The sequence below is a fragment of the Diabrotica undecimpunctata genome, chromosome 2 (genome assembly GCF_040954645.1).
Source record: "Diabrotica undecimpunctata isolate CICGRU chromosome 2, icDiaUnde3, whole genome shotgun sequence".
NCBI classification, from domain to species: Eukaryota; Metazoa; Arthropoda; class Insecta; order Coleoptera; family Chrysomelidae; genus Diabrotica; species Diabrotica undecimpunctata.
The window spans coordinates 18,845,465-18,871,000 of NC_092804.1; the positions used below are offsets into that span (position 1 = coordinate 18,845,465).

A 25,536-nucleotide genomic window follows, 5' to 3' on the forward strand; every position below is an offset into this window, starting at 1 on the left:
TTTGTGAATGATCCACTTTTGTAAATCATTGGTTTTTGAAAAAAACTGAGTACCTGTAGTAGTGTTCACCAAAAGAGATACGATAATTGTTTAGATTGGCATTGTGTCACTGCTATTTAGCAAAAGTCTACAAATTAGTTGCTTCCTTAGTACAGACTAGATTAAACCTAATAGATTGTCAATGATTAAAACGATATTTTATATCAATTCATACAAATTTCAAGATATCCAACAATAACACAACAACGACCTGCACAATACAAGCACTACCGTTTCGTACTAACATTCAATTGCGATATTTGATGAGACATCAAAAAGATAAAAATATATACAAGTTGAATATATTTGGCTCTCATAATAAAGTACGGGTATGTTACACTGTAGGTTGATGATTGTGTTATGTATTGAATGCCGTTTGTTCTAATAAATGTGGCAAAAATATATTCACAGCCAAGGAAATCGTGCGAGCTAAATGAACTCAAAATCGACATATTCATTGACCGAAGGTTGGTAAAATAGTGGTAGAGAGTCGACTTGAAGTTCATATGTCCATGCTTCGCAATGTATTTACATTCCCTGAACTGAAACTCGCCTGGATCCTTTTCCGATTTTAATTTATGTAAATCTTATTTTATGATGAATAAAACCCTTTATTATTATTGTATTGTTTGTGTTTGTTTGCGTTTCTGACGACCTGTTTAAGTGTAAATGTTTAGACAAAATGTTCTTGGCTGTGAATAGATTATATCCACACCTCCAAAACACGGAATCACGTACAATACATCAGACATATTATATTCGTTCTTCCATCAGACAAAGCAAGGATGAAAATGGTTGAAAATAAGGAGAGTAAAAAGTGATCAGAATGAACTATTTTGCTTTACGGCCATAAAAAGCTGTTTACTTCCATTAATACTATTGAGCTTAAAGTCCCAAAGAGTCAAAAGTCCAAAGCGTCAAGCCCAAATCCAGTCCAGTTTGAATCCAGGATTCAAAAGCAGTAGTCTTCATTTTTTTCTTAATTGTTAGAAGAGACATGTCACTCAGATTTTAAATTTGATGGGAAGAATTATTCCCATCAATTGCCTTGTCAATCCCAAAATGCTTACATATTCAGAAAATTTTCTCCAGTTACTTCTTAGACGTCATCTCTGTTGCGAAGGTGCAGACACTTTAACCAAAAGTAATAATGGCTCGCCATGATTGTTTCATTGTCCAAGTAGCTAGAAGAGACCAAACAATTTTTCACCTGCAGCTCCAAAGGCACCTTTTTTAAGTTATAGTGGTAAGTGTTAAGTGGGGTAGGGTAATAGGGTAAGTTATCAAATTATCCAGGCAACACAAGATTGACCGCCTAAATTTATTTAGTTGATAAACTGGAACAATCGAAATTGACAAAATGTACTACTCGATACTAGATAGCGAGGAAGACAAGCAAGAACGGAAACTGCCAGATTTGTTCACATATATAAAGGAGGAAGTGTCATGTTCTGGGGAGGCATTATGATCGATGAAAAAACACCTTTCTTTATATCCAACCAAATTTAACAGTTCGCAGGTATCTTGATTTGATTCTAGAACATGTAGTTAGGCTCTAGAGAAGTGCAATGGTAGAAAATTTAATTCTCATACCTGATGATGCACTTTCACGTACCAACAGAGTGACTATAGACTCCTTTGAAGCAGAAGATATCACTGTTCTGGAGTGGTCTGCTTGCTCATCCGACCTTAACATTTATGCTATTTACTGTACAACAAATAGTTCTAATTTGCTAATGTCTTGGTAATTAAATTGCTTTAAAATAAATATTGTTATATATATCGCCTATCATTTTGGCATCGATACATTATGCTTTTACCATCAATTTGGCATCGTCCTGCAAAGTGGCATCTGTATATCGATGCCATTTTACAAGACCTCAATAACTTTTTTCCTGTACTTGTTACAAGAAGTCTAATCATCTCAATAGTAAGAGATTTGATGCCTTGTTGGTACTTTAAAATATCAGCTTTCTTTTTCTTTTTCTATACTAAGTTATATAAGTTTATTCCAGAAAATGTTTGAGTGCAAAATGATGGTACAGTGAAAATATTATATATATTTAGTTCAGTGTTTTACCGTTTACATGAAATATATATGAAAATGTATATCCCACTTTCATTAACAATCATTTTGGCATCAGAAATTTGGCATCGCTGTTAAATACAATATTACCCACAACGAAATAGTCAATTTGAGAATATAGATGTTCATAATGTCATCTTCCTGCGCTTCATCTACATGTCGCTCTGTTGTTCCACTAGGAAAAGTGCCATTTTCTCGCAAATAATTAAAAACTGACCCAAATGTTGGATGACTGGGAGTTCGACGATTAGGAAATCTCCTGCGATATTCTCTACTAGCAGCCCTACCATTCCCATTACAGAATCCATAAACAAATATTAGGTCTGCATATTCTGTGGTCGAAAGCTGATGTGACATTTTGAACGAAAGTAACAAAAGCTCTACCAAAACTAACACAATGTACTTAACGTAGATATGACAGAAGAAATATGTATTCTTGTACACATAAATAACAATTGATAATGACAATAATGACAATGGGTATAAAATATCAAGAAACGTCAAACGGTCAACGCCAACCTTCATTTTAAACTTTTTTAGATTTATTTTTATTTAGTACAGTTGATGCAATGTATTATTATTTGACATAAAATTTTAATCATTTACAATCAACAAAAACTAACGCATACAAGAGGTTTGACTTTTTAATCAATTCAATTTATTATTTATCGAAAATAATGCCCCAATACGATCTATGAGTAAAAATTTAAAATTGAAAAACAATTGATTTTATCGTAGAGATAATACAAAGTGACAGTAAAGATGTTAATTTTCTAAGTATTAGATTATGTTGTAGGAACTCATTTTAATTAAAATGTTTGAAATTTATAACATTTGTTTAAATTAATACCTTATAATTTGATACTTCATTATGGTTGTTCTATTTTTGGTAAGATTTGATCGTTCACTAAAAATTTAATAAAAGTGCGACAACATTGTCGCATATGTCGTTTTCATTGGCTATTTATGTAGTTTGAAAATCACTTATTGCATTTTAAAAAAAATATATACAGGGTGTAATATTTAATACGAATCCCTAAATTAATTTTTCCAAAGCCAGTCCTGGAATTTTTTAGTTTAGCTAATACCAGTCGAATGCTTGATAGTAGTGTACAGTATCATGGAAAAATTAAAAAAAATCAAATGAGCCGTATAAACACTACAGTAAAATGAAATAAATGGTCAATTACACAAATCACCCTGTTAATTAATAAAGAAGAGGAGTTGACATTTTTTAGTGGCCACATGATGTGCTCCCTGAGGGACTCTACATATGGTAGAAGTATGTAAAGTTCCTCATGACTCACCCTGTATAAGGTCTCACGAAATTCGAAATAGGATTTAGGATATTCTAAAGCATTTTTTAAACTAAATTACCTAATATGGTCATCAAATAAAAGTTATACTCACCTTTACCGTATCTCACTTGTTATATTATTGTTATAATTAGTTAGAAAATTAAGAAAGGTTAAATTCATAGTAAAACGTAATTTCCTAATAATTTATTATCAATCTTATAAATAAAATTTTGTAACCTGGCTATAAAGTTTATTAATATGTTACGTGTCCCGGTACTTATTTTGAATTGCTTTATAGATTTTGTTGCTTTTTTTTGCTCTTACTAACTAGGAAAGCTTCACAACCATCCAAAATTCTATACACGACCTGACTAGAATTTCACTGAATAACCGTCAAGAGCAAATTGAAACACTGAATACTTTATACACTGCCCAATGTCGCTATGTCTCACCAAAAATCGTAATTTTGTAGGACGACTTTACACAACAATATTAAATTAAATCTATCCCCTAAATGTGCATTGGGAGCCACGTAGGGTACAATCACAGTCTGGTTGGAGTCCGTTTTCTTTTAGGAGGACGCCTTCCTCCATTTCGTTCATCTCCTCGTTACCGACTTTGGGTTTGGGAACTGAGTTTCTTTGACGGACCATGTACGGCGTGTTGTTTGGAGAGGGTGAGTCTCTGCCCTAAAAAATAAATTTGTTTTGTTAAATTATACGTTCTGGCTATTATTAGTCACCACAAAAATGATAGTGATAGTGAGAAAATTAGTTCAGTTTAGCTAAAAGGTCTGAGAGAGTTACTATCACATTATCTCATCAACAATATTACCGTCGCGGGAAAACGTACAACCTTAAACCTTAATACTGTACTGTATACATAAGTAAATAGTGTTGCTTCTCGATACTATGACATTAACCTTCTTTATTTCTTTGCATCTTAATGAAATGAAAAGACAAGAGCAAGAGCTAAGCTATATGCGCAATTTCATAAACCACATAGACGCAGTAGAGGTAAGTGGCCTCGTACACCAAGGCGATATCCAACATGCAATATACAACATCCAACATGAGATAATGTCGCATATTGCATAAATAGAATACATGAGCGTACCAATTCTGCCACTTCAGTATTTTAAATGTCTTCAAGTGAAGATGTAATTGTATCTTGTCAATTTCCAAAAACATCAGAAAAAGAGAACAATTCGTCGGCATTGGATTCACCCACTGCTTGAATTTATTATATTGCATAGTCCAGCAACCCTTTCACAAGAACAGTTGAACCGCCATCCTGAGAAATCTAAGGAATATTTTAATATCTGGTTCCGTAAATTCCTCTGTCATAAGAAAACTGATAAACAAACAAATTCGGAATTGGACTACTATAAAGGAAGGCGCGCACTTGACCGGACCGGCAGGCAACGGAACACAACGCTACAGCTCGGAATTAAATGCCGTAACCCGCATTTAACGTCAAAATCACGTCAGCTAAGTCAGTGAATTTACATATTTCGTGGGAGATGGATCCAAAAATTATTATTGTTAGTTTTTTGGTCGAGAAATAGGAACACAAAATAGTTTTCCAAAAAGAAAGCGTGATAAGTTGGTTCATGAAATTTGTAAAAAGCGAAACACGTTACACAAAATATCACAAAACAAAAAGTGAAGCATTTAAAACAAATTTGAGAGTGAGAAATTTATAAGCCATATAAAAACCTTCAAAATGGCGTTTTTTAAATGTTTCTATCCTTATTCGTTGGGTCATGTGACGTTCTAAATGTTTATAAGCAAAAAAATCGACATTTTTTGCAAAATGATTTTGCTATATTTAAAATTGTTTTCCTTCACTTTTTTTTAATAATATAGATAATATAAATCTCCTTCTTTGAAAGCTACCCGTAGTAATACTGTAACTTCATTATTTCTGATCATATAGTTGCTAAAAAATTTAATTTGGGATAAACTGTCCAACTATTTAACCAATCACTTTGAAATTTTGAATACATTTTAAGCACCACACGACTCAAATTCCATGTAATATCCATTTTGAAGGTTTTAAGTTATATGTCACTTACTCTCAAATTTGTTTCAAATGCTTCACTTTTTGCTGATAGACGAAAAAGCAAAAATTAACCGTATTTTGACCTTAATTTGTTAATAATTAATGAAGTCCAAAAAATCGACTGCAGGAAACATATAGGTTCTTGTTATAAAGGTCCATACTACTCAAAAGAACTGTCGTTTACCTGCCAGGGTGAGTGTCACGAGAAAAATTTCTCTGGACCAGTAAGTGTTATACATTTTCCAATTTGTTTCATTGTGGCAGTGCTCAATAAGTCACCAGACAACGCAGCCCTTCATACTAACCGCGAAAATATTCCATTCCGAGTTTTTGGCGCGGTTCTGTGTGAATCGATGCTTTAAGTTTCCTTAAAGTACGCGCTGATTTATTTGAATACATATTTGTACTCACAGTATACATGTGAACGACAAAAAAATAAAAAATGAATTAATGCATCCTATAACCACTTTGCACCTGATGCCGCCAAATCAATACAAAAATATGAAGTATTTTGGAACAATTACCAAACGTACTGGACAAAATACCACCTAATGAAAGAATAATCATTATCAGAGATATCAACGCAAGAGTAGAAAATACCCTTTTCGGTGGAATTGAAAAAATTCTCAGTCTAGCCTATAGATGGCACTATTAGCAAAGAGTACTATTTTGGTATACCTCCAGTTTGAATACTGTTCTATACTGCATAATAGTAGTAGTTATAGTATAACGAGGACAGAAAGCAACACGAGTTGAAGGTTATTATACCAAACTAGCTCATGATTTTTAAACAGATAGAGCACTGGAAGAAGAAAAAGAACCTGATACTGCTACATAGAAAAGTACTATACAACAAACTTGGGTCGAGCCCTTCAGCAAGAAGGAAATAATGATTATTATAAAAACATATCTGTCGATAATTACAGTGTTGTCGCTAGCAGAAATGTGTTGAAAAAAATTGGCTTTTACTAGGACCAACAAACTAAGACACCTTATTATTCATTCATAAAATAACTTTTAAATTAAGTTTTGTTGCATTGCAATAAAATAGCAATTTTAGTAAGTTTTTTCAATAGGAAGGGAGAGAAAATATCCAAATTATATATTGGAAAGACTGATATGTTTTTTGTACACTTATGACAAATAAAAAAATGGAAAAGTATTTTTGAAGTGTGTAAAAAATTTTGAATTCCTAGCTTAACGCTTACAAAGCCATCCTCAGAGCCATGGTCAAGTTTTAAATCGGACCACTACAAGAAAGGCGGAAAAATCCACAATTTTCCTTTTTTTTTTATTTATAAAAATTAAAAAACTTGTTCGAAAAAACACATAAAAGGCAGAACATTGGACTACACAAAAAAAATACATTAAAAAATTTGTTTATGGTAGGTAGGAATTAAACATTTTTAGACACTTCAACAATACTTTTCTTTTCCATTCTTTTACTTCTAATTATATATTCTTTAAAACAAAGAAGGGGGTTACCATTTTAATATCCTGGAACATTTATCATAAAGAAGGTTTGTTCTTATAGCTAATAATCCACAACATTATGATTGTGCTTGGGAGGACGGGTATGGCAGGGAAATGGTTTTTTAAACACTAAAAGAGTATGGGTTAGCTCCGTAGTTCAAAAGTCCATTATTAATTGATGATTAATTTCATTAATATCTTACACATCTTCAAGGTCCTTTCAACGAAACAGATAATTCTCTTGATGACTACAAAAGTTTTTTAAGTAAGCGTTTTAATTTCTTTTAAATACTTAAGATAATAATAACCTATTTAAATATAACTGTCCAACACAAAGAGATGTGCACAATAACGAGTGTTAATAGAACAGTTTGTATAAAGAAATACAAATTAATGATTAATAATAGTATGCAATGAAATAATAACAAAAATCGGATATGAGAGTAAACTAAAATTTCGGTCTATTTGGTTCTCATCAGTTTGATGTATGTCAAAATATAAAACTCGAAAATAGATTCGTTTAGCTACTTCTTACTTTTATGATATTATTTTCATTGAATATTGGCAACAATCTCAGCGAAATAATGTCGTATCTCATGCAACTCGAAACAGTGAATGGTGAAAACCAATCCAATGTCTTATAATTTTTCAACCACGAAAATTTGTCCTTCGATAATAAATGCCAAAAGCTTTGTTCCACTGTTTTTTATAACACGATCAAGGTATCAAGTTTTTCTCTTTTTATATCAGAAATAGACTGCCTTTATTGAGTTTTTGAAAAAGCTCCTCCTCATCTGTCTAGGGTATTTTCAGGAATCCTCTATCAGTCCACATTTTAAAGACTTGTAAATATTTAAAAGAGTGATTATTACAACAGTACTCTGAAAAGTTCTTGGCCTGAAAGTCAAAAAAGAAATTCCCAAAGCTTATTTTTCAACATATTCTCCTCTTTACATTTCATCCAGCGATGTTCTAATGATATTATCGCATCTCTGCAGTGTTTCTCTGGAAGTGCTGCCAAGTACTCATCTAGATGAGCTCAAAAATCCAAATCTGGGGAATAGGGTGGATGTTCCAACACTTCATAGCACAGATCTCCTATTAGAATTGCCAAAACACTTTTTCATCTCGGCATAAAGCATTAGGAATTTCGCCAAATATGCGCCGATCTTCCAAAACCAGTCGGCACTTTGTGGGTGATATCTGGTGGACTTACTGTTTTTGGATCGTTGACGTGAATTATCTTGGACACTTCAACTGATCATTTAAACACGACCACCCATTTTTCCGCAGATAAATTTTGTTTGCTGAGTCTTCTTTTCCGAATAATTGTATCACATAGCGATACGAGTTTTTCCTCATTTTCAAAACCAAGTGCGACCGTTTCAAACGACTGTTTACAATCAATTTTTAACTGGAATGACTTGCAATTGAACATGGCATATCCTAACACGCCCGTCAATAAAAGGATGGAAATCGATGGAGTATTGCTGTGATTTTTGGACTAGACCTCCTTAATATTTGAATAAACAAACAAAAAAACTATTGTGATACTCAATTCGAACGGAAGAAACCAGCGGGTTCTAAATTGAACGTACAAATGCAGACTCCTTTTCTGATAGCCTCATATGTTCTATAGAGGTCATCGTATGTGCAGAAAGCAACACTTCGTTATTAATAAATATATTTTAATGAAATTTTTGTTATAACTATTTGAAACTATAAAATTGCTAACAAAAATTCTACATTTTCAATTAAAAAAAATGATCGTAGTATACCTTGGAAACAAAGTTTAAATTGAACCTGGAAATTCAACAAAAATGTAACAACTTCAAATTTAATAGAGGTGTTTCCAATCTAAATGGATCACACTGTATAATGCCGCGCTTTGAAAATCAATGATGTCGATTAGGTGAACACAAAATGAACAATAGACATGAAAAGTGCAAGAATTAATCAGTTCTGAGATGTAAAAAATGTTAGTTAAAAATCACGGTTTAGATCACTTCGTTCATGCATAAACCAGAAACATTTGAAGTGCTCCACATCACCCTTTACATCTTTACATACCGAATTGGTTTTTGGTGGATAACTGCTTAACGGAGGGCAGCTATGTATATAATAGCTGCCTCTAGAATTTACTGTAATGTAAATAAAATTAAATTTAGATTTTGTTTATAAATTCCCCAATTTTGTTAATTCATTCAAATAAATATACCACATAATGTGTGATTATAAACAAATATATTTCCTGGTATTGACATATTTGTAACAATAAGAGAATAAAATACAATACCTGTTTTGAAGGTCCACAACAGGTATTCCTGACGCAATTGTCATTGAGGTTGTCACCCTTCGGGCAGTCTAATACACAATCTTCGGTCATAGGTTCCTGTACCCTCGAAGTGGTGGGTATATCCGTGTAGTCTATGAATTCCGGTTGAATCGTTGTCGAATGAATCCCTTCATTATGGAAGAATTCTTTCACCTTTTCTGCGATTTTCATGTACTCAGAAAGATTTCTACATCTGAAATGCACGAAATAAATAGTATGAGTAAGATGTAAAAAAAAGAAGCCGAATCACCAACCTGATATGAGCTGAAGCAATGATTCTATCGCCGGCCAACTGCCAGACGTGGAATTCGTGGACTGCCAGAACGCCGTCTACTTTCGACAACAGTCTGTTTTGGATAGCGTCGACTTGAATGTGAGTGGGAACAGTTTGAAGCAAAATAAGTGCCGAGTCTCTTAATAGCGGCCATACCGAATTCAGGATTAATAAAACTAAAAGAATACTGAGAGCTGGATCAATGTAATATTTATATTTCCAGTCGGTTAACCAGAATACCTAAAATTAAAAGAATAAATATAAAATCAAAATATAACGCCTGTTCTTCTTCTTAAAGTGCCTATCCGTTCCGGACGTTGGCGATCATCACGGCTATCTTCACTTTGCTTATTGCAGCGCGGAACAGTTCAGTGGTAGTCGTGTTATACCACTTTCGCAAATGGCGAAACCATTTGCGAAACGCCTGTTCTGCTTAAGAAAATAAACACAGTATGGGGAAAAATATCACTAGGTAAAGAATTTTTACTTTAACTGGCAACGCTGTATGTAAACAGTCCCTTTGCTCTGATGCATCACTTGCCCGTCATTGATATATTGTATTAATATTTGTAGATGTGATTAGTTTTTATGAGAGATAAGTGACCAGCAATAAGGTCAAACTGCTCATTGTAATTAATTTACTTTGAAGTAAACAATTATTGTATGGAACCAACTATATCTTCTCAAAAAAGAAAAATAGCGGACAAACACCGAGCGTATAATGACCGATGGAAAACCGACTATTTGATCACAAACAATAATAAACTACAGTGCCTTGTGTGTATGCAAGTTCTATCAGTGCCCAAAGAATATAATTTGCATGAGAAAAAGTTTCAACAATACACCGGCGAGTCTAGAGCTACCATAATTGCAGAATATAAGAAAATACTGAAGCATCAAACATTTTTTTTTCAAAAAGTCAAATAGTAATCAAAACTGTAGTCTTGCGGCTTGCTTGAAGTAGCGATGGAAACGGCCAAAGCAAAAAAACCATTTAGTGATTAACTCATTATAAAGAATTCAATGCAATCAAAATGGCAGAACAATTTAATGAACGAAAAATCGCTGAGAAGTTCAAAACATTTGCAGTATCTTATCAAACGTATGGAGGATTCGATAAATGTTCCTGCATGGTAACCGATGGAGCCAAAGCAATGGTAGGAAGTAAAATTGGGTTTGCTCGACTCTTAAAACAAAATAATATCAACTGTCCTGTTATACATTGCATTGTTCACCAAGGGGCCTTATGTGGAAAATCCTTACGTCAAACAGATGCCATGAAAGTTGCTGTTAAAATAAAAAACATTATCATAGGCGGAAATTGTCCTTCTCCTAAGAAATAAATGAGATTTAACACTACGGAATTCAAAAATCAAATGAAAGAAGCAAATTTCTTGTCAGACCTTGCAATTCTAAGCGACATGGCTTCTCATCTAAATGAATTAAACTTAAAACTTCAATGAAAACAAAATATTGCCACCTTGTATGGTCAATAAAAATCAGATCTGAAAACACTTAAGATTACCAACTGGAAAAACAAAACAAGGAACAGAACAGAATGGCGGAAAATCCTAGAACAAGCCAGGACCCAGAAAGGATTGTCGAGCTACTGGTGATGATGATGATGGTCATATAAAAGGATTTAAAAATTAAATTAACCTCTTTAAGTCTACAGCATTTTGAAGAAATGAAGGACTTTCATGAAATTTCACTTTCAACACATTTGGATTGGATTGAAATACTTATAGAAGAATATGATAACCGATTTGGAACTACAGGAATATTGAAGAATTTATTTAGCTGTTTACTCAGCCGCTCCCTATCTGTGTCGTAAATGTAAGACCTGATCTTGAACTGGAACTAAGTGATTTGCAGTCAGATCTTTTTTACCAGGGAAGACCTGAAAGAGGATTAGAATTTTTCAATATACTACCTGAGTAAAGTTATTCCAATTTAAGAAAATTTGGTCTTAGAATGGGTTCCATGCATGGAAGCCCGTACCATTGTGAAAGCAGCTTTTTAAACATGAAATTTATAAAATCCAAATACAGATGTTCGCTCTCTGAATCACTTTCTTAGTTCCAAACCAAATAGATAAGAATGAGTAATGGTTTCTCTAAGTTATGACAAAGCAGGTAGATATCGATATTATGGCAATATTCGGTTTTTATTAAACAATTATGTTAATAAAAGTACAGGTATAGGAATTCTTTGAATGCAAAATAGAAATCTTTTGCACACAGAATTTTGAAAGTAAGGAGAAAGCTTTTAGTAAACGATGAGGGTAGATAAGATTCTTAATATTTCGTTATATTGTTATATCGGGACTTGTAAACAAAAAGAAATGAATTATTTATGAAATTGGAAATACCAAATGATATAAGGTCATGACGACAGCGAGTTTGTTAACTGAGAAAGTATGGAATGTGATTGGTTGGAATTTAAGGTGTGGAGTGTATGATGCTGGAATCTGATTGGTAGATTCGAAAGGTAGAGGGAAATGACGTCAAGCCGATTTTAAGATGACGGGGGAGATTTTACGGTGTTCTGAAGAAGCTGTTTTGTTTTGTTGCTCCATAGTCTGCACTAAAAGTGAGCAGAGTTGCTTGTAAATAAAAATTGTGTATAGTGTTTGATGTGTCTGTGAAACAAGCCAAAGGAGTAATAGCTATTTAAAGCGGAATTTACATCCTGTAGTAAGGAAAACAGGTGTAGCATATAATGTATTTCATTCCTCAGAATCCAAACCATTGCCTTTCATTTATACGTACAAAATATCAAAAATGTATACTTACTAACGCAGATACTATCACAATAACCGAACCGAGAGCATCAGACAAAACATGCAAAAAAACTCCGCGCATATTCATCTGACCAGACGAATGACTGTGGGTCAGCTCTTTCTCGCTTAATTGGGTCGTCGGTGGGGGAGGACTAGGAAACGTTTCGTCGTTTTCGTTGTCGTCCGTTATCGCTAGTTGGGTTAGTCTATTTCTACTATGCGACAGTCTTCCGTGTGAATGACCATGGGAACTACCATGTTCTGAAAGTTCATAAAAACTTGTAAATTCTACTAATAAATCAACTATAAAACTAAACTATCAACTAAAAACTGCAAAAAAATTATTTGCATTTATAAATTATAATAAAAATTGTTTACAATAATTGAGTACACAGAATATCCGTTAGTCAGAAACCAGACAATCTTGTAATCAACAAGAGATATAGAATTAACATAACATTAATTCTGCAAAAGCTTCAATGATACACGACCGCCTTTAGTCTCATGAAAATGGTAAATTGTATTTCCAATGAACTCTTTGTCGTAGGACCGAGTATAAAACAAACAATTCGATTTTAAAGAAGCTAAAAATCAGTAAAAGACTTTCCAACAATGTTTAACTACAACAATTAAAATATTTTCGACAATTTACAACAAATGAAATATTTATCAGGTCAAGGAAAACTCCAGATATTATTTTCAGAACGGCCAACACAATGGAATTTATATTAACCATAAAGATTATATTTTAATAGAACTGATAATACTCAAAGAGACCCACAATAAAATTATGATAATTAACTTTTTATATAATGCAAAACTAAAAAAATTCAACAGGAAACTTAAATTTATTATTATTTTTTCCACTGGCCAAATCGACACACAGTCATACAAAAATTTTCATAAAACTGACAATTAATTCTAGATGAAAGCTATGTATGTATTTATGAAGATTGATCGACTAATGTAAAAAGCTCTGAAAATTCTTGCATCACTTTTGCACCATTATAATTATTATCTTACAATGTAATCAAGAATTAGATCCATACTCATAATCACTGTCATCGGTACGTTCATTTGGAGTGTAAATGATGAGTGTAAATTGCTTCGATGCGATTTTCACGCATCCAATATTTACCTATTAACTTTTCACATTTCCCAATTTTTTTTTCTCAAAAAGGAGTAGCAGTATTCAATGCTTCTTGCCTTCCCTAAATATGTTAAATGGGATGTTGCTGTGTGTCCGTTTCTCCTAGCTCTTGCATGTGTTAGTTTTTTGTCTCTTGAATATTTATTTCTAGTCCAGTCTCTTCCGCCCTTATTTTTAATTGTGTTCTGCGAGAAATAATGCTAATGTCATCGGCATAGGCGGCAATCTGTATTGATTTATTTGTTAGGAGATTACCTCTTCCTATATTCAGCTGTCAATCTTCAACTATTCAAGATTCAGGTTGAATAGTCTCGGTCTCAACTCGCCTCCTTGTTTTAATCCTTTGACTATTGAAAATTTCTTAGTGAGCTCATTTTGTACTCTGACAGTTGCTGTTGAGGAGTGCATTGTTGCTTTTACTAGCCGGATGTATTTTTGAGGGATGTTAAAGCTAGCTCTTTTACACATGGCTTTTCTTTTCTTCCCTTTTGAACCTTAAACCAGTCTTAAATATTACTTGATTTGTATCTACCAAACGTCTGATATGATATATTTTTTAAGATATTAAAATTCACAAAAATAATGTTAGTAATATTTTACAATACATGATTGTTAAATTCTTATTTATTTATGTTATTCTTTAATGGGAATTGTTTTCAGAATCAGAATCGGGGACAAACGCAGTGTGACAAGTTTAACAAAATACCCAAGTTTCATCATCATCATCATGCAACCTCTTCTGTCCACTGCTGGACATAGGTCTCTCCCATTTTTCGCCACTCTTCACGGTTCTGTGCTTCTTGTTGCCATTTCTTGGATATTCGTCCAATGTCGTCCATCCAGCGTGTTGGTGGTCGTCCTCTGCTGCGTTTGTCTTCTCTTGGGCGCCAGTCAATTAGTTTTCTAATTTTCTCTTTTGCAAACTCAAGTTTGCGTCATTGCAAATATTTCAAGCGTAGCAATGATTACACATGCATAACAAACGTCACTGATATCGTCATAGGCAAGGACGTTTATAAAAAGGATAAACAACCAAATTAGGAGAGTTGAGTTGAAAATTTAGAGTTGGTAACTTAATGTCGAGATGTGGATCTCGTTACAACGTCAACTAAGTACTATTTAATTTATTAACAGTTGCTTAATAAAGATGTAAGTACAAAGAAGGGTGATATTTATTATCCGGCGATCTATCCCATGTTGGCGCGTAGCAAGAGTTTAATTTATGTCTTATAACAAACAGACTCTTTCCAATCACAAGTACTACTATGACAAACTTATTAGGTACTATTAATTTGCAACCGGTTTGAGAGTATCGCTAAAGTAAGGTATCAGTTTCTCCGAATGGTAAAAAACCCAAATACATGCTATAAGGAATTGAATAAATACTTATGTTAATCTCAACACTTATGTTAATCTCTTAGAGCTCACTAATTATAATCACATTAATTAGAGATTGGTGTATTAATTGGAAAAGAAAATGGTTCATATTTAACGTAAATGGAACGCACTAACATAAGAAAAGTAACTTACCATGAAATAGTAATAGTCCGATTAAGTTAACTAAGAGACCAATTCCTCCGACGACTACTAACAACTGAGGATCGTGAATATACTCTATTTCGATAAACCTCTTGCAGGCTTCTACAGTTATAGAAAAACATAAAGCTACTAAAAATACGGCGTTGACCAAGGCGCCCAATACTTCAGCTCTCGCCCAACCGAACGTATTCTTCGACCATTTCTTTGGTGACATCTAAAAGAAGAAAAATTCAAATTATTAATGTTATAGCATTATAAAAGTTTCTTTCTTTCATTATAAAAGCATTATAAAGTATGTCTAAATATAAACTACCAAAATGATGACTAATTTAGTTCCGAGTCATCCTTTAAGGGTAGAACACGTCGAAATTGAAATTGTTGACAGCTACATATACCTTGGACATACGGTAAAAATTAGCAGAGATAATGAAACTGCTGAGCTGCTAAGAAGAATAATACTGGGATGGGCCGTATATGAAAGACTGCGTGATATTTTTAAAGGTGATATACCTATCAGCTTAAAAAGAAGAGCCTTTAATCAGTGTGTCCTGCCTGTCCTTACATATGGCGCAGAGACACTTACCCTAACAAGGACATCTACACGAAAACTACAAGTGACGCAACGTAGAATGGAAAGATCATTGTTAGGCATAACGTTGCGAGATAGGGTAAGAAGCGAAGAAATCCGTAGAAAAAGTGGTGTAGAAGACATTATAAAACACATAGCCAAAATTAAATGGAGGTGGACAGGACACCCTGACACATTTTGCAGGGCAAAATTAAGGGCAAAAGAAGTGTGGGAAGAAGAAAAATATCGTGGCTTCGTAATCTACGTGAATGGTTCGGGTGTAGTTCGATTGAACTTTTTAGGCGCGCTGTTAACAAAGTCGCAGTGGCCATGATGATTTCCAATCTCCGCTAGGAGTGGCACGAGAAGAAGAAGAAGGACAGGACACGTCGCTAGAATGAAGGATAATAGGTGGACCAAAAAAATCTTGGAGTGGAGACCGAGAGCGGATAGACGAAACCCGGGAAGACCACCCACAAGATGGACTGACGACATAAAGAGGATTTGTACCAACTGGATTGCAGCAGCGCTAGATAGATCTGAATGGAGGTTGTTCGAGGAGGCCTATGTTCAGCAGTAGACGACTATGGGCTGATGATGATTATAAAAGTTTCAGATTAAATAATATTTCATCTGGGATTAAACCACAATTGACTGTAATGAGAACTACATTTTATATTTGTTTTGAATTTTTCCAAAATTCAAAAGTAAAATTATAAATGATCTTAACCTGTAAATGTTTATAATTAACGGTGGGTGGTAACACCAATTTGACGGTTGACTCACTTGACCTTGATCTTATAGCTAGGTTGCACTAGCAAACTAGCTAGCTTTCTTTTCACAAAAGAAAAAATGATAGAAGAAAGTACCAAATTCGGAACCCGGCCCCAAAGCCGACTCTCGGCCTTTCTGATTCTCCAATGTGCTGCACTCTGTTGGGAATACCACTAAACATTAGCTTATGCTTTCGCCGCTATGTATTGGAGCGCTTGCATCACTCGGTCAAACTGTCGAACAATGAGATGACAACAAATGTTTCGAGCGCCAACAATTAAGAAAAAACCTACTGATAGGATACTGGAAGGTAAGATTTATAAATCTGATAGGATGGTTGCTGAAATCGGACCCCATTCATCATTCATTCATCAATCAGCCCTGAGTTGTCCATTGTTGAACATAGGCCTCCTCTAGACTTTTCCATCTGCTTCTGTTCTGCGCCTCTGCTATCCAATTGGTCACGATTCTTTTGAGGTCGTCGGTATATCGCGTTGGGGGTCTTCCTCGGCTTCGCTTGTCAGCCCGTGGTCTCCACTCAAGCAATTTTTTTGTCCAACTGTCGTCTTTCATTCTTGAAACATATCCTGCCCATCTCCATTTTTGCCATGTAATAGTTCGATAATGTCTTCCACTCCGGTTCGTCTACGAACTTCCTCGTTTCTTATTCTATTTCTTAAGCTTATTCCAAGCATTGATCTCTCCCTCTTTCGTTGTGTCCTCAATTTTTCGGCTGATGTTTTTGTGAGAGTTAAGGTTTCTGCTCCGTATGTGAGGACTGGTAGAACGCACTGGTTAAAATCTTTTCTTTTTAAATGGATCGGTATATTTGTTTTAAATACGTCTCTCATTTTTTCCGAATGCAGCCCAACCAAGACTTATTCTTCTGAGTAGCTCGCATGTTTGGTTATCTTGCGTTAACCTTATTTCGTGACCCAAATACACATATTTTTCCACAAGTTCTATGGGCGACTTTTCGATTTCTATTAGCTCATTGGGGACGAGATTGGTCATCATTTTTGTTTTTCCATAGTTTATTTTTAAACCGACTTTCTGGGTTACTTGCTGTAGTTGTTGTAGCATAACTCTGGCTTCTCCTAAGTTGTCTGTTATGAGAACAATATCATCGGCATATCTGAGATGATTGAATATCTTTCCATCGATGCTAATACCCTTTGATTCCCACTCTAGCCGTTTAAATGCGTACTCCATAACTGTTATAAATAGTTTTGGCGACAAGGTATCTCCCTGCCGCACCCCTCTGCTTGTTCCTAAATCGCACCCCGCATTTTTAATGTAGTAATGTCAGTTTCCATCGCATATACTTAACGTATTCTTTTTGTTTTCTGTTTCAAAATGCCTAACCCAAGTCAAAGCAGAAAGGTTAGAATCCATCAAAAATGAAAGAAGCTATAAATGCTACTAGAAGTAAACAGATGGGTTGGAAAAAAAGCAAGTAAGCAGTATAATGTACCGGAAACTACGCTAATGAGTTTATTCAACATGAAATACGGCGCTTCAGAGGAAGAAGTAAAAGGAGCAGACGTACAGTTTTAAACAATAGCCTTCGTTTTTTTGGGCTTACTTATAAAGACCTGAGGAGAATGGCTGTTCAGTTGGCAGAAAAGAACAGCATCGAACATCCGTTTAAAAATGACATCGCAGAAAGAAAATTCATTCGACTTTTTTTAAAAAGTCATGAAGCCAAATTGTCAGAAAGGAAACCGTCTGGTACATCTTACAACAGAGCCCTTGGTTTTAGCATAGAAAATTTAGAGAAGTTCTACAACCTTTTAGAGGATGTTTACGATAAAGGAAAGTTTACACCAGACAAAATTTATAATGTAGACCAAGTGGAATCACTGCGGTACAATCCAAAGTTACGAAAGTAATCAGCATGAAGGGGAAAAACAAATAGGTGCTTTGACTTTAGGAGAAAGAGGAGTTTTTGTAACTATTATCTGCTGTATGAATGCTGCTGGTTTCTTTGTATCTTCTCTAGTACTGATATTTGCGGTGCATCCTTCTGGTTGGATACAATTCAATCTTTTCATCCAAAGGTTTCAACATTCCATAGATTGGTGTCGTCCTAGAGAGGAAAAGCCAGCAATACTCATTTTGGATGAGCTCTTTAGCCATACACAAAACATTGGCGTCATTAATCTAGGTGGAACAAACCATGTTACCATATTGTCACTGCCTCCTAGTGAAGAAGTCAGACTGTGGATGAGGCAAAATCAACGTGCTCTCTGCGCTTACGGCGTAATGGACTTATCTGAGATTGCCTGTATCAAATGCCAAACAGCTCAAATTGCTATCAACGGATTTAAGGTGACGCGGATATATCCCCTTAACAGGTCTGTGTTGTCAAATGCAGTATATATTGAAGAAGCAAACAAAAAACCATCATCTCCTTTGTATAAAACCGGTGATAGACAAACGTTGAAATCAGACGAGCCATCGACATCTTCTGCAGCACAGGCAGCAGGCAACTCGTCAACATTTTTATCACCATGTCACAGATCACCAGAAATTAGCTCCTCGAACGCAACAAGTCCATTACTGACGTCTACAGTCATTACTGCTTCGCCCCACCAGGCACAACCAATTGAAACCCAAAAATTTAGATAAGATGAAGAAGTTCAGCGTGGTCAAGGTGAAAAGGGCAGACGTGGTCGCGGTTCAGCACCAGGCATCTCTTCGGGAAAAGGAAAGCAACTAGTAAAAAAGACGCGAGCATTGCCAGAGGAAAGGAGGATGTTTTCTTCTTATTTTTCTTCCTCTTTATAAGCAATTCTGCTTGTTCACTGGCGGATTGATACCTCTATGGAAGGTTGTGACTCCATCTTTTGCGCGGTCGTCCGATACTTGTGATTATTCCATTCTTTTTTTCTATTTTGTGTCCATTCATTTATAAACTGTACGTTACATTTTCTTCTAATGTCTTCACTTCTGTTTCGATCTCGTGTATTTCCTGTAATTCTTCCAGTATTCTCATCTCTGTCGTTTCCAGTACCCTTTGCGTTGTGGCTATGTCGGGTCTTGTTTCTGAGGCATATGTCGGTATTGGTCCTACACTGTCTTTATAAATTCTTAACTTCATCTCAGTGATAACGTGTCTGTTTCACCATATAGTGTTATTCAAACATCCTGCCAGTCTATTTGCTTTTTGTACTTGATCTCTCACTTCTTTGTCCAGGTCTCTATAGCTAGACAGTGTAATTCCCAGGTATTTTATTTCCATTACTTGTTCAATACTGATGCCATCAATTTCTATTTTACATCTAGTTGGTTCTTTGCTGACTACTATTGTTTTAGTTTTCTGAGATGAGACTGTCATATTAAATTCTTCTGCTCTTATGTTAAATCTGTGGACCAGTCTTTGCAGACTAACTTCATCTTGGCTTCCTTTGTTAACGCTTTTGATGATTTCATCCATGATTAAATTGAAGAGCAAGGGACTCAATTTACATTCTGTTTTTTTGGTAGATGTTTTCGATAGTTTTTATAATATTTAGGGGAACATCTCTATTATATAGAAGATGGATTACATCTTTGAGTCTTACTCTGTCAAACGCTTTCTTTAGGTCAATCAGACACAGAAATGCTGGTCTATTATACTCTAGTGATTTATCAGTAATTAGCTTTATAACGAATATTACATCTGTACACGATCTTCCACTACGAATACCCTGTTGTTCATCTGCTAAAATTATCCTCTGATTTATTATAAATATATATATATATATATATATATATATATATATATATATATATATATATATATATATATATTCAACTCCTAAGTGGTTCTTGAACTCCTAAGTGGAGCATAGAGCTTCAGTGAAAACGCGCCATCGGGTTCTATTTTGCGCTAAGGCCTTCACCTCATTCCAAGACTTTCCTTGGCCTCTTATCTCGTCCATGATGGATCTTCTCCAAGTTTGTACTGGGCGACCTCTTTTTCTTTTCCCCTGGGGATTCCACTCTAGGGCAGTCTTTGCGATACTGCAACTATTTTTTCGGAGTGTGTGACCGATCCAACCCCACTTTCTGGTCTTAATTTCATTTTGTACCCTCTTTTGTTCGGTCAGGTGTAGCAGATCGTCGTTTCTGATGGTGTTAGGCCAGAATATACGAACAATTCTTCGTAGACATTTGTTAACAAAGACCTGCAGTTTGTCTGTGAGGGTGTTTGTCACTTTCCAGGTTTCACATCCGTAGAGTAGAACAGACATGACATTTAATCGGAATATTCGGATCTTTGTCCTTGTAGTATACTCGCCAGATCTCCAAACAGGGTTGAGCGTGGTGAAAGCTTGTTGAGCTTTTCGTATCCTCATACGAATATCGTCTTCTGTACCTCCTTTTTCTGTTATGACACTTCCAAGATACGTAAAGTTTTCCACATTTTCAATCTGCATATTGTCGATAGTAAATAGCGTGTTGTTCCTTGCATTTATTCTCATGGACTTGGTTTTACTAATATTGATTTTCAAACCTGTTTTATTGGCTTCAGTGGAAAGTGTTTCCAATTGGTAAGCCAGATCTTGGAACCTTTGACCTAATAGACAGATATCGTCCGCGTATTCTAGATCGCTTAGGCGTGTGGTTAACGTCCATTGTATCCCTCTTGTGTCGGAGTCTAGTTTGGAGAGAACATAGTCTATAGCTATGTTAAAAAGAAACGGAGAAAGCACGCATCCCTGTCTAACTCCAGTAAGTACGTTGAATTCGTCACTGTTGATCCCATTGTGTGTCACGCTGCATTTCGCATCAGTATATAGTGACTTTATAATAGAAATTATTTTTTGCGGGATGTTTCTTAGCTCTAAAATTTTCCATAGAGCAGTGTGAGACAAGCTATCAAAGGCACGTTCAAAATCAACAAAAACCATGTATAGGGGTGTGTTCCATTCAACCGATTGTTCCATTATTACCCTCACAGTATTAATGTGGTCTATGCAGGAGGATTCTGGCCTAAAGCCTGCTTGATTAGCTCGAAACTCAACCTTGTTTGTTATTCTTTTCAGTATGATGGTCGCAAAAATTTTATTTATGACAGTTAGCAAGGTTATTCCTCTCCAATTTTTGCATAGTGTGAGGTTGCCTTTTTTTGGAAGCTTGATAATGTTACCTGCTGATTTATTAGCACTTGTAAAATTTTAGTTGTAAATTTAAAGCGTAGTATTTAACAAGTTTATATCTCTGTAGTTTTCTGGCTGTTTTTTATCTCCTTATTTGAATAGTAGAATTATTTCGCTCGTTCTCAATTCTTCCGGTATTTTATTGTGTTTTATAATTTTATTAATTAATGTTAATAATTGTTCTGTCATTGAATCGGATGTGATTGAAGTAATTCCAAGAATTGTAGAACTTAATAATAATGACGTGGAATGCATCCTTTGTCTCGGCAAATTTTCCAATGAAACGAGAGGAGAATTGTGAGTAATGTGCATCATGTGCAGTTTGTTGGGCTCACACAGACTGTGCAGGAACTGAAAAAGACATACCTATACATCTGTGACTTTTTTGCGGATAGACGAATAATTTTCAAAATTTTAGTTAAATGTTTTCTTTCATTTCTTTGATTTTGTTGAATTTGGTTCAACTAAAGTAATATTACTAATTACGATTGTTTTTTTTATTTCTCTATAGCATCGTTTTGACTCAATTTCATTGCTAATTAGAATAGTTTTGTAGGGGGTCCGAATTAGTGAAAAAGTGTAAACTTTTTTGGAATTTTTTTTAAATAAGAAAAGGATTTTAAACTCTTGAAAATATCACTTGAAGCCATGGACAACTAAATGAAGTATACATGAAATGCCCATAAAGCGTGAATTTCAGAGTCTCCCTATTTTTAAAAAATTAAAAACCAAATGGAGGCCCACTTTTGGGTCCTCTAACAAGTGCAATACAGTGTGGTTTTACGATGATGAAGTAAAGAACATGTGCGTTAAACTAGTGGAGTCGATATTGCCAAGACGAGTTGAAGAGTCAAATAATGCCATTTCTCCTAAGGAAAACATACTCCGTACTAAATATATAGATTTTTCAGTCTACTTTTAGAAAAAAAAATTGTTTTTCTCTTCATTTTTCCCAATTAATTCAAACGAAAGAGTATTATATTGTGATATAGTGATATTTAAAGAAGCTATGTAATTAATATTGCATAGAATTGTTTTTATTTTATGTACAAGATATGCATCCTAAAAAACTTACCTTAACGGATAAAAAAGCTACAACTAACGCTGCGACGTCGCTCAACATATGAAAACTATCTGCCACTAAGGCCATTGAATTTGTTATATAACCTACGACTATTTCTACGAAGAAGAAAAACGTCGTAAGCCATAACATCGACAGCAAGCGACATTTTTTCCCAGAGAATTTTCCCATATCAGCTGAAACAAAAAAGTTTTTGTTAGACTACAAATATTTACAAGAATTATATTGTTATACTCTATTGTTAGTTATTGTTATTAAGTCTCATCTTTAAAAACACTAATCGTATGTGACACCCATTGCATTAAATAGTTATAGCATGTTTGATCTCGTAATTACGAGCCCCTTCCCATATCAGTTGGCCCACCTATGGAATTTGCAGTTTAAGCCGATTACCATAAACAAATTATACTCTGCAAGTTTTTATAAGTATTTTTAACAATAAAAAAATCACTAAACCCTGGCTATGCATTCACTTATGTCGACATACGTTGATTTTTTTCATAATTACGTTAAATCCAGAGGTAGTAGTTCAGGAAATGAAGCTCGAAAAAAGTTAAAACCTCGCAATTTTTTCGTCCTGCATGGATTGAGTTGAAATTTTAACAGCAGGTAGGTGATAGCCCAAGGATCAAAATCTATATCGAACCGAAGTGCGCTAAAGGGTTTTAGGGGTGAAAACTACCCCTAATTTTCAAAAATTATAAAATAACATTAAACCTGAATATGGGTAAGATTTGGTTTGAATTAGTTAAATAATGATTATTTTATACTTTTGAATAGAGTTCTATCATATTTCAACCCTTAAAAAGCAACCCTTGTTAGAGATTAATGTAAAAAAATTACTAATTCTAAAAAAATGATTTCGCTTTGGATCGATTTGGATAAAAATTTGGATTTAAGCTCAATTCACCCGCTGCTTTATAGTTTATGTCATGGCGACGAACCCTGATTGTTCTTAGGGGTGAAAACTACCCCTAATTGTCAAAAATTATAAAATAACATATTAAACCTGAATATGGGTAAGATTTGGTTTGAATTAATTAAATAATGATAGTTTCGTGCTTTTGAATAAAGTTCCATCATATTTCAGTCCTTAAAAAGCGACCCTTGTTAGAGATTAATGTAAAAAAATTAGTAATGCTAAGAAAATGATTTCGCCTTGGAACGATTTGCATAAAAATTTGTAATTAAGCTCAACTCACCCTCTGCTTTATAGTTTATGTCATGCCGATGAACCCTGATTGTTCTGAGGGGTGAAAACTACCCCTAATTGTCAAAAATTATAAAATAACATATTAAACCTGAATATGGGTAAGATTTGGTTTGAATTAATTAAATAATGATAGTTTCGTGCTTTTGAATAAAGTTCCATCATATTTCAGTCCTTAAAAAGCGACCCTTGTTAGAGATTAATGTAAAAAAATTAGTAATGCTAAGAAAATGATTTCGCCTTGGAACGATTTGCATAAAAATTTGTAATTAAGCTCAACTCACCCTCTGCTTTATAGTTTATGTCATGCCGATGAACCCTGATTGTTCTTAGGGGTGAAAACTACCCCTAATTTTCAAAAATTGTAAAATAACATTACAAATCTTAACATGAGTATAATTTGGTTTGGATTAGTTAAATAGCGATTTTTTTATACTTTAAAATACAATTTCATAAATTTTCAACCCTTAAAAATCAATTTTTATGAGTGCTATAGGTGAAAACAATTTTTTGCCAAAATTTTGCAACTTTTCAACTTTTGAAAATCACCCATGAGCAGATGTTTTATTCTGTTGTATGAGATTTCAAAATAAGAACGCTTAAAATTTCGAATGTATAACGCCCCACTACCTAATATACCGGTTTTGTAGATTATTATGCTCCGAAATGTACTGTACTATACTAATGGAATTTTCCGGAAAAAAAATTAATTGGTTTTTCTAACGTATTTCCTTCATTTTTAACGATAGAGTGTTTCTTCAAAAACGATTTTGTAGAGGTTTTTAAGAGCTACAAGGATCTGTGAATTAAATCTTTTTGGAACCCTTGGTTTTTAAATGGGGTGAGTTTAAAGGGCTCGAAAAAGATGGTGCTTGATCGTAAATCGATGCTTTAAACGGCTATATCTCGCCAAATATTCATTGTACAACAAATCTAAATAAAGAAAAATTTTAGTCATTAAAAAAGCTACAATTTAGTACATTTTTATTTTTTTCATATATTCAGTATTTTCGGGGATATTTAAAAAAAGAAGGGTAAAAAATATGAAATTGTAAATCGTTTCTCGTTTTAAGCTGTACTTTTTCTAAAACTAAGCATTTTAAATGGGTCAAACTTCTTGGACGTATTAACAATACATGTACAAAGAGAACTGCAGAAGAGTGAAGATCGATTTTAATTATGGGGGTGGTTAGGGGGCTGTTTTCATCGATTTTTTCGTAAAAAAATGAGGTATTGACCTTATTTTTAATCATAACTCACTAAATGTTTGAGCTAGAGCTTTTTTATGATAGGTCTATTTATGCTCTTTAAAAAAGGTTCTATGAGTTTTCTTCCAAAAATGCATCATTTTCCCGATATTTGACTTTGAATCTTTCAAATTTGGCATTTGAAGAAAACCGCTGAACATTGATAGGCCGTATTTCGGTTCCTATTATATCGCAAAAACATTTTAAAAAATGAATTGTATTTGTCTTTTTAAAAGCTACAAATTTGTTCTCTACAATTTTTTTGATAAAATGTACCATTTTCGAGTTATTCGCGAAAAATCGATTAAAAACGTCGATTTTTTCGTCTAAAAGTTGTTACTTTCAATCGCGAATAACTTGAAAAATATCAGTTTTACAAAAAAAAATGTATAGAACATTTTTTGTTTAGAATCACTTTTTTAATCGAAACCTGTGGTTAAAATGTAAAAAAAATTTTTCACCCCCGAGA

General features: G+C 34.2%; 1 protein-coding gene across 3 annotated transcripts in view; it reads right to left on the bottom strand.

The window, feature by feature from the left end:
• Positions 1–3,612: 3,612 nt before the first annotated feature.
• ZnT63C (solute carrier family 30 member 1) overlaps positions 3,613–25,536 on the bottom strand; it is a 76,146-nt gene continuing 54,222 nt past the window's right edge. For 2 of the 3 annotated variants that reach the window (XM_072522431.1, XM_072522432.1), the window contains exons 2-7: positions 22,605–22,786; positions 15,032–15,254; positions 12,365–12,612; positions 9,550–9,809; positions 9,257–9,488; positions 3,613–4,112 (exon numbers count right to left, since the gene is read on the bottom strand). In XM_072522431.1, coding sequence (XP_072378532.1) covers positions 3,927–4,112; positions 9,257–9,488; positions 9,550–9,809; positions 12,365–12,612; positions 15,032–15,254; positions 22,605–22,781 — 1,326 coding nt within the window. In that variant the 5' untranslated portion in view covers positions 22,782–22,786 and the 3' untranslated portion in view covers positions 3,613–3,926. Of the gene's footprint in view, positions 4,113–7,050; positions 7,209–9,256; positions 9,489–9,549; positions 9,810–12,364; positions 12,613–15,031; positions 15,255–22,604; positions 22,787–25,536 lie in introns of those variants that run through there. The other variant, XM_072522434.1, reaches the window with a different exon arrangement.